This window comes from Oncorhynchus masou, chromosome 27 (assembly GCF_036934945.1).
Source record: "Oncorhynchus masou masou isolate Uvic2021 chromosome 27, UVic_Omas_1.1, whole genome shotgun sequence".
Classification (NCBI taxonomy): domain Eukaryota; kingdom Metazoa; phylum Chordata; class Actinopteri; order Salmoniformes; family Salmonidae; genus Oncorhynchus; species Oncorhynchus masou.
Window position 1 is genome coordinate 59,043,807 of NC_088238.1, and position 10,979 is coordinate 59,054,785.

The following is a 10,979-nucleotide window of genomic DNA, read 5'->3' on the forward strand; positions in this document are numbered from 1 at the left end:
GCGATACCACTGTGCCATCGCCTCCGAGACCTCAATCATCCGGTCACGGTAACCTGACACGAACTCCATCTGAAAATGAGCAAGACGTAGGTCGGTCAAAAAGACTCGAGAGAGAAGAGAGGTAGACCGAAAGAGCACCAGGCATAATATGGAGGAAATGTAAGGGACGGTGTCAACCACAGACAAACGCTACAGATAGTGAAAACATACACATTATTCCACCATCATTCTATCCTATTAATCAACTTCCATTAATATAATTTTCTTTACCTTGAGTAGGGCTATATTTTTCGCTTAAATCTGTTTGTTCTTTGGTTGGAAAATGCCTCCTATCACCTGTAGCCTAGGTTGCTTTGAGGAATTTGAAAAATGAAAATAAACATGCGACAAAAAATGTTGTTTTTCGAAAGCAAAGGCGTCATTGTTTTACGCGATGAGGATTCCAAAAAGGAACACCATTTGTCCCGCAAAAAAATGGTCAATCTATTTTATTTCTCTAGCCTACAGCAAATATTTTAATGATCGAACGATCCATTTGATTACAAAACATTTCGTCTATCCTCAAAACAATCTTTACGTCAGGCCTTATCAAACATGATCAATTAATCAATATTTTCTACGAAGCGCTATTAAATAAATCACCGCTAGTTGGTGGTGTTGTACTAGATTTCTGCGCTTAAGCGGTAATGTGATTCAGGGTTGTGACACTGGAGGAGTACAGATACTTTTCGTAACAGGTTAGGGGAGTATCTTAGCTAACCCTAAACCTTTTCCTAACCTTAACCTAAGTCTCCTAACCTTAACCTAAGTCTCCTAACCTGCCACGTTAATTATCCTAACCTGCTGCGTAAGTTCTCCTAACCAGCTACAAAAAGTCACTTCCAGTCGTAGCTGTACTAGCTCTAGTCAGAACCGTGATTCAGGGATACAGGATCGAGGGATTAATTACATTTGACACAAACACTGATGCTGCTGTTTTTATTAAGCAAAATAAAACATAAAATGTGGATGGAGTCTTTGGCCACAATTGTTTCATATAGCATTAAAAAAACATTCTGTTAGGATGAAAAAGTGTCATTGTTGGTGAATGTGGTTACGACTGGCAGCTGGGCTCGTCAGACACGGGCCGGATGGCGATCAGCGCTTGGACCAGGAACTCCCTGTGGGCGGGGTTAATGGTCATGTGTCGCTGCACAGCCCAGCGGAGGATGTCCACCTTTCGCCTCAGACTCTCACACTCCCTCAGCTGGGCTAGTTGCCAGATCAGTCTCTCCCTCTCATCTCTCGCCACCTCACTTTCCTCCTCATCCTCCTCCTTTACAGGAGGGGGGCAGCGGAACAGCGGGGGCTCGGCGATGTCATGGCAACAGAGCAGGAAGAGGCAGTCCTTGGAGGCACAGAGAGAGCGGGCAGCACGGGGCACCTGGGGGAAGAGAGAAAGAGGACAGATACAATAGTTAAAGATGACAGTACCAAATATAGGTCTTCTTCTTTGGTATTGTGGCGTTCACACAGTTTGTGCATGCCGCCACCTACTGTGTAGGAGTGTATGGTCCATCACTTTAGATTTTTTTTTTTTAACTAACCCTCCACTATTTCATTTTTTTTTTTTTTTTTAAACACCTCATTCCACTTCTTTGACCCTAACTGATCTTACACCAGGCTGGGAGGACGGGAGGCTGGGAGGACGGGAGGCTGGGAGGACGGGAGGCTGGGAGGACGGGAGGCTGGGAGGCTGGGAGGCTGGGAGGACGGGAGGACGGGAGGACGGGAGGCTGGGAGGCTGGGAGGACGGGAGGCTGGGAGGACGGGAGGACGGGAGGACGGGAGGACGGGAGGACGGGAGGCTGGGAGGACGGGAGGACGGGAGGCTGGGGGGACGGGAGGCTGGGAGGACGGGGCTGGGAGGCTGGGAGGACGGGAGGCTGGAGGACGGAGGACGGGAGGCTGGGAGGACGGGAGGACGGGGAGGCTGGGAGGCTGGGAGGACGGAGGACGGGAGGGGAGGCTGGGAGGACGGGAGGCTGGGAGGACGGGAGGCTGAGGGATGGGAGGACGGGAGGCTGGGAGGCTGGGAGGCTGGGAGGACGGGAGGACGGGAGGCTGGGAGGACGGGAGGCTGGGAGGACGGGGAGGCTGGGGATGGGAGGACGGGAGGCTGGGAGGCTGGGAGGCTGGGAGGACGGGAGGACGGGAGGCTGGGAGGACGGGAGGCTGGGAGGACGGGAGGCTGGGAGGACGGGAGGACGGGAGGACGGGAGGCAGGGAGGACGGGAGGCTGGGAGGCTGGGAGGACGGGAGGCTGGGAGGACGGGAGGCTGGGAGGACGGGAGGCTGGGAGGACGGGAGGCTGGGAGGCTGGGAGGCTGGGAGGACGGGAGGACGGGAGGACGGGAGGCTGGGAGGACGGGAGGACGGGAGGCTGGGAGGACGGGAGGCTGAGAGGATGGGAGGACGGGAGGCTGAGAGGATGGGAGGCTGGGAGGACGGGAGGACGGGAGGCTGGGAGGACGGGAGGCTGGGAGGACGGGAGGCTGAGAGGATGGGAGGACGGGAGGCTGGGAGGCTGGGAGGCTGGGAGGACGGGAGGACGGGAGGCTGGGAGGACGGGAGGCTGGGAGGACGGGAGGCTGGGAGGACGGGAGGCTGGGAGGCTGGGAGGCTGGGAGGACGGGAGGACGGGAGGCTGGGAGGACGGGAGGCTGGGAGGACGGGAGGCTGAGAGGATGGGAGGACGGGAGGCTGGGAGGCTGGGAGGCTGGGAGGACGGGAGGACGGGAGGCTGGGAGGACGGGAGGCTGGGAGGACGGGAGGCTGGGAGGACGGGAGGACGGGAGGACGGGAGGCTGGGAGGACGGGAGGACGGGAGGCTGGGAGGACGGGAGGCTGAGAGGATGGGAGGACGGGAGGACGGGAGGCTGGGAGGACGGGAGGACGGGAGGACGGGAGGCTGGGAGGACGGGAGGCTGAGAGGATGGGAGGACGGGAGGCTGGGAGGACGGGAGGACGGGAGGATGGGAGGACGGGAGGCTGGGAGGACGGGAGGCTGGGAGGACGGGAGGCTGGGAGGCTGGGAGGACGGGAGGACGGGAGGCTGGGAGGACGGGAGGACGGGAGGCTGGGAGGACGGGAGGCTGGGAGGACGGGAGGACGGGAGGACGGGAGGCTGGGAGGCTGGGAGGACGGGAGGCTGGGAGGACGGGAGGCTGGGAGGACGGGAGGCTGGGAGGACGGGAGGCTGGGAGGACGGGAGGCTGGGAGGACGGGAGGCTGGGAGGACGGGAGGACGGGAGGCTGGGAGGACGGGAGGCTGGGAGGACGGGAGGATGGGAGGCTGGGAGGACGGGAGGATGGGAGGCTGGGAGGACGGGAGGCTGGGAGGACGGGAGGCTGGGAGGACGGGAGGCTGGGAGGCTGGGAGGACGGGAGGCTGGGAGGACGGGAGGACGGGAGGAAGGGAGGCTGGGAGGCTGGGAGGACGGGAGGACGGGAGGACGGGAGGCTGGGAGGACGGGAGGCTGGGAGGACGGGAGGACGGGAGGAAGGGAGGCTGGGAGGACGGGAGGCTGGGAGGACGGGAGGACGGGAGGCTGGGAGGACGGGAGGCTGGGAGGAGGGAGGCTGGGAGGCTGGGAGGGAGGCTGGGAGGACGGGAGGCTGGGAGGACGGGAGGCTGGGAGGACTGGGAGGGAGGCTGGGAGGACGGGAGGCTGGGAGGGAGGCTGGGAGGACGGGAGGCTGGGAGGACGGGAGGCTGGGAGGACGGGAGGCTGGGAGGACGGGAGGCTGGGAGGACGGGGAGGACGGGAGGCTGGGAGGACGGGAGGCTGGGAGGACGGGAGGCAGGGAGGACGGGAGGCTGGGAGGACGGGAGGAGGGGAGGACGGGAGGCTGGGAGGACGGGAGGCTGGGAGGCTGGGAGGACGGGAGGCTGGGAGGACGGGAGGCTGGGAGGACGGGAGGACGGGAGGCCGGGAGGACGGGAGGCTGGGAGGACGGAGGCTGGGAGGACGGGAGGCTGGGAGGGGGAGGACGGGAGGCTGGGAGGACGGGAGGCTGGGAGGACGGGAGGCTGGGAGGACGGGAGGCTGGGAGGGAGGCTGGGACGACGGGAGGACTGGGAGGGAGGCGGGAGGCTGGGAGGACGGGAGGCTGGGAGGACGGGAGGCTGGGACGGGAGGCTGGGAGGCTGGGAGGACGGGAGGCTGGGAGGACGGGAGGCTGGGAGGACGGGAGGACAGGAGGGAGGACGGGAGGCTGAGGAGGATGGGAGGACGGGAGGCTGGGAGGACGGGAGGCTGGGAGGACGGGAGGCTGGGAGGAGGCTGGGAGGACGGGAGGCTGGGAGGGACGGGAGGCTGGGAGGACGGGAGGCTGGGAGACGGGAGGCTGGGAGGACGGGAGGCTGGGAGGACTGGGGGAGGGAGGACGGGAGGCTGGGAGGAGGGACGGGAGGCTGGGAGGACGGGAGGACGGGAGGCTGGGGAGGATGGGAGGCTGGGAGGACGGGAGGACTGGGATGGGAGGACGGGAGGCTGGGAGGACGGGAGGCTGGGAGGACGGGAGGCTGAGAGGACGGGAGGCCGGGAGGATGGGAGGACGGGAGGCCGGGAGGCTGGGAGGATGGGAGGACAGGAGGCTGAGAGGATGGGAGGACGGGAGGACGAGAGGATGGGAGGATGGGAGGCTGAGAGGATGGGAGGACGAGAGGATGGGAGGACGGGAGGACGAGAGGATGGGAGGATGGGAGGACGAGAGGATGGGAGGACGGGAGGACGAGAGGATGGGAGGACGGGAGGACGGGAGGCTGGGAGGCTGGGAGGACGGGAGGCCTGGAGGACAGGAGGCTGAGAGGATGGGAGGACGGGAGGACGAGAGGATGGGAGGATGGGAGGCTGGGAGGACGGGAGGACGAGAGGATGGGAGGATGGGAGGACGAGAGGATGGGAGGACGGGAGGACGGGAGGATGGGAGGACGGGAGGACGAGAGGATGGGAGGATGGGAGGACGGGAGGATGGGAGGACGGGAGGCCGGGAGGACGGGAGGAAGGGAGGATGGGAGGACGGGAGGATGGGAGGACGGGAGGCCTGGAGGATGGGACTCTTTCGTTCAACACATAGTGTAACTCTTCCACAGTAAAACCTCGTACACCCGAGTACTTCTCTACAGCTGGCACCACAACATCTAGTTTCTGTCATTTTATGTTTCATTTCTGCAGTACAGTTGATATGCTAAGAAGCCAACCTTGCTGAAGCACAAATTATATCACTCTGTATTGGCCTAGGCAAAACTACTCACCCTTGACCCATCATCCTCTACTCTCTTCACTGCCTCAGCATATGTGAACTTCTGTTCTACTCTGACCCGGCCAACCTCAACCTGTCTCTCTCGCACCAGGCACTTCTGATCCCCAGCAACATGGGTATCCCCACAATTAACACACACTGCCCCCCCCCCACCCCCCCGATACTACACATTCCTTTGTCCCATGCCTTCCTGCACACTTCTCACATCTTGGAATGTCCCTCCTCCACACTGCTGCAACATGACCATGGGCTTGGCATCTGAAACACCTCAGTGGGTTCGGCATCTGAAACACCTCAGTGGGTTCGGCACAAAAGCTCTCATTGGAATAACTGACATTTCCTATCATGACTTGGTCAAGTAAATACTCCGCTTCAAAACTCAAAAGGACTATAACGGTGTCTTCTCAGTTTCACTACGCTTGCCAAACGGCTGGTGTCGCAGACACAGGGAATCTTCCACTTTAGTTGCACCACCTCAACCCCAGTAATCACTCCTTTCAAAGGCGCGCTGTTCCGGAGAAGTCACAGGTTTTGTCCTGAGGCCTGGGATGTGAAGCGCTCGCTCCCTCTGGGCCTAAGAAACACCAAGTCCGCTTCGAGCTACCTTCACCGATTTGAACAGTACCCACATTCTTTTCTACCCAGCCTGAGACTACATATGGGTCAGTCAAAATGTAGGGATCCACTTTCTACAAAAGTTTCACTCCCACTGGGCAAGAATCATCTTTTGTATGACCATAGGGGAGAGGCTGGGACTCTGAGGTTCTTCTCCACACCTGCCACCGCAGGTACAGTGATTCATCCTCATTCTTATCAGGTTACATTTCTGAGACAGCAGAATACGGTTTGTACTTGGTGCCATTCTTCCTCAACACACATCTCCCCTCCGCACTGGGCTCTTCTCCTTCTTCCTCGCTGTCCATAACCACGTTTATCCATTCACCTTGCTCATGCAGAGCCTTCATCCGCTGTATTGTTTGCAGATCAAACACTGATGGCCTTTCTCCAATACCCAACATCTGTTCTTGAGCACAATTTACTAGTCTGGGTATCTCTGGCCTCTCCATGCTTCCAATTGACCATCTCTGGCCTCTCCATGCTCGCAAAATGTGAGCTACTCTGCATCTAAGAGCAGCGTCCGTCCCACTCCTCCTGTCGCAGTGCCTGATGGTCAATCCCAAACATAGGTCTATAGCTAGCTAGATACAGTTAAAGTCAGAAGTTTACATACACCTTAGCCAAATACATTTAAATTCAGTTTTTCACAATTCCTGACATTTAATCATCGTAACAATTCCCTGTCTTAGGTCAGTTAGGATCACCACTTTATTTTAAGAATGTGAAATGTCAGAATAATAGTAGAGATAATGATTTATTTCAGCTTTTATTTCTTTCATCACATTCCCAGTGGGTCAGAAGTTTACATACACTCAATTAGTATTTGGTAGCATTGCCTTTAAATTGTTTAACTTGGGTCAAACATGTCGTGTAGCCTTCCACAAGCTTCCCACAATAAGTTGGGTGAACTTTGGCCCATTCCTCCTGACAGAGCTGGTGTAACTGAGTCAGGTTTGTAGGCCTCCTTGCTTGCACACGCTTTTTCAGTTCTGCCCACAAATTTTCTACAGGATTGAGGTCAGGGCTTTGTGATGGCCACTCCAATACCTTCACTCTGTTGTCCTTAGGCCATTTTGCCACAACTTTGGAAGTATGCTTGGGGGCTTTGTCCATTTTGAAGACCCATTTGCGACCAAGCTTTAACTTCCTGACTGATGTCTTGAGATGTTGCTTCAATATATCCACATAATTTTCCTCCCTCATGATGCCATCTATTTTGTGAAGCGCACCAGACCCTCCTGCAGCAAAGCACCCCCACGACATGATGCTGCCACCACCGTGCTTCACGGATGGGATGGTGCTCTTCGGCTTGCAAGCCTCCCCCCTTTTCCTCCAAACATAACGATGGTCATTATGGCCAAACAGTTCCATTTTTGTTTCATCAGACCAGAGGACATTTCTCCAAAGAGTACGATCTTTGTCCCCATGTGCAGTTGAAAACCATAGTCTAGCTTTTTTTTATGGCGGTTTTGGAGCAGTGGCTTCTTCCTTGCTGAGTGGCCTTTTAGGTTATGTCAATATAGGACTTGTTTTACTGTGGGTATAGATACTTTTGTACCTGTTTCCTCCAGCATCTTCACAAGGTCCTTCGGTGTTGTTCTGGGATTGATTTGCACTTTTTGCACCAAAGTACATTCATCTCTAGGAGACAGAACGCGTCTCCTTCCTGAGCGGTATGATGGCTGCGTGGTCCCATGGTGTTTATACTTGCGTACTGTTGTTTGTACAGATGAACGTGGTACCTTCAGGCGTTTGGAAATTGCTCCCAAGGATGAACCAGACTTGTGGAGGTCTACAATTCTTTTCTGAGGTCTCAGCTGATTTCTTTTGATTTTCCCATGATATCAATCAAAGAGGCACTGAGTTTGAAGGTAGGCCTTGAAATACATCCACATGTACACCTCCAACTGACTCAAATTATGTCAATTAGCCTATGACTCCAACCTAAGTATATGTAAACTTCCAACTTCAGCTGTAATTAACCAATCAAACAGCTAGAAAATTAACCTATCCGACACCTAGATAATTAACCAATCCGACACCTAGATAATTAACCAATCCGACAGCTAGAAAATTAACCAATCCAACAGCTAGATAATTAACCAATCAAATGTCCAGAGTGAGATTACAAAGAGTGCAGCCTGACCTTGATGTTCAGTTTGATGAACACAGCGCTTCCCTTGGAGCAGCCAGGCAGTCGGCGGCCTCCTCCACAGCCACAGCCCTGTACTTCCTTCACTCCAGACTCCCCTTGCAGCAGGGCGAGCGAGTGGTTTAGTCCACACCACACCTCCACTGGAGTCATGGACAGTACCACCTACAACAGGGGAGAGGGGGAATTGTTACCTGATGGATTTTGATATTATGGTGTTAGAAATGTAGTTTAAACTGGAAACTGGACAGTAAGGTGTACAAGGGAGGAAGCACAGACACACACCTCCGTGGGTTCGCCGCGGTCGATCTTATCTCCTGTGCCAAGCTGTCCGTAGCGGTTGCTGCCCTGCATGAAGACTCGGCCACAATCGTCCAGCAGGCACAAGTGGCTCAGTCCCAGAGAGCACTTCACCACCTAGCAGAGGTCAAAGGTAACTCCGATGTAGGTTTGAATCCTGCATGCATAGACCATATATACTAATATACCATACATACTAATATACCATATATACTAATAGACCATATATACTAATAGAACATATATACTAATATACCATATATAATAATATACCATATATACTAATGTACCATATATACAAATATACCATATATACAAATGTACCATATATACTAATAGACCATATATACTAATAGAACATATATACTAATATACCATATATAATAATATACCATATATACTAATATACCATGTATACTAATAGACCATATATACTAATATACCATAAATACTAATATACCATATATACTAATAGACCATATATACTAATAGATCATATATACTAATATACCATATATAATAATATACTATATATACTAATATACCATATATACTAATATACCATGTATACTAATATACCATATATACAAATATACTATATATACTAATATACCAATATACCATATATACTAATAGACGACATAAACTAATATACCATATATATTAATAGACCATATATACTAATATACCATGTATACAAATATACCATGTATACAAATATACCATATATACTAATACACCATATATACCATGTATACTAATATACCATATACACAAATATACCATATATACTAATATACTATATATACCATGTATACTAATATACCATGTATACCAATATACCATATATACTAATATATCATATATACTAATATACCATGTATACTAATATACCATATATACTAATATACCACATAAACTAATATACCATATACACTGTATACTAATAGACCATATATACTAATATACCACATATACTAATATACTATATATACCATATTACTAATATACCATGTATACTAATATACCATATATACTAATAGACCAAATATGCTAATATACCATATACACTGTATACTAATAGACCATATATACTAATATACCATATATACCATATATACTAATAGACCATATATACCACATATACTAATGTACCACATATACTAATATACTATATATACCATATTACTAATATACCATGTATACTAATATACCATATATACTAATAGACCATATATACTAATAGACCATATATACTAATAGACCATATATACTAATAGACCATATATATTAATAGACCATATATATTAATATACCATATATTCTAATAGACCATATATACTAATATACCATATATACTAATAGACCATATATACTAATAGAACATATATACTAATATACCATATATACTAATAGACCATATATACTAATATACCATATATACTAATAGACCATATATACTAATATACCATAAACACTGTATACTAATAAACCATATATTCTAATATACCATATATACTAATATACCATATATACTAATTAATATACCATCTATACTAATATACCATATATACTAATATACCATATATACTAATTAATATCCCATATACCATATATACTAATAGACCATATATACTAATAGACCATATATAGTAATAGACCATATATACTAATATACCATATTACTAATATACCATGTATACTAATATACCATATATACTAATAGACCATATATAGTAATAGACCATATATACTAATATACCATATTACTAATATACCATATATACTAATAGACCATATATACTAATATACCATATTACTAATATACCATGTATACTAATATACCATATATAGTAATAGACCATATATACTAATATACCATATTACTAATATACCATGTATACCAATATACCATATATACTAATAGACCATATATACTAATATACCATATATACCATATATACTAATATACCATATATACTAATAGACTATATATACAAAAACACCATATCTACTAATATACCATAAACACTGTATACTAATAGACCATATATACTAATATACCATATATACTAATTAATTTACCATATATACTAATAGACCATATATACTAATATACCATATATACTAATAGACCATATATACTAATAGACCATATATACCAATATACCATATATACTAATATACCATATATACTTATATACCATATATACTAATATACCATATATACTAATATACCATATATACTAATAGACCATATATACTAATATACCATATATACTAATATACCATATATACTAATAGACCATATATACTAATATACCATGTATACTACTATACCATGTATACTACTATACCATATATACTAATATACCATATATACTAATAGACCATTTAAACTAATATACCATATATACTAATTTACCATATATACACATTTTCCATATATACAAATATACCATGTATACTAATATACCATGTATACTAATATACCATATATACTAATATACCATATATACTAATATACCATATATACTAATATACCATATATACTAATATACCATATATACTAATAGACCATATATACTAATATACCATATAT

The 10,979-nt window shown here is 48.6% G+C and overlaps 1 protein-coding gene across 1 annotated transcript in view; it reads right to left on the reverse strand.

Annotated features, from left to right (window-relative positions):
- Positions 1–963: 963 nt before the first annotated feature.
- The window catches only part of LOC135515530 (F-box only protein 24-like), a 23,306-nt gene continuing 13,290 nt past the window's right edge, over positions 964–10,979 (reverse strand). The window contains exons 8-10 of the mRNA XM_064939147.1: positions 8,363–8,494; positions 8,072–8,242; positions 964–1,423 (exon numbers count right to left, since the gene is read on the reverse strand). Of these exons, the coding sequence (XP_064795219.1) occupies positions 1,094–1,423; positions 8,072–8,242; positions 8,363–8,494 (633 nt within the window). The 3' untranslated portion in view covers positions 964–1,093. The remainder of the gene's footprint in view (positions 1,424–8,071; positions 8,243–8,362; positions 8,495–10,979) is intronic.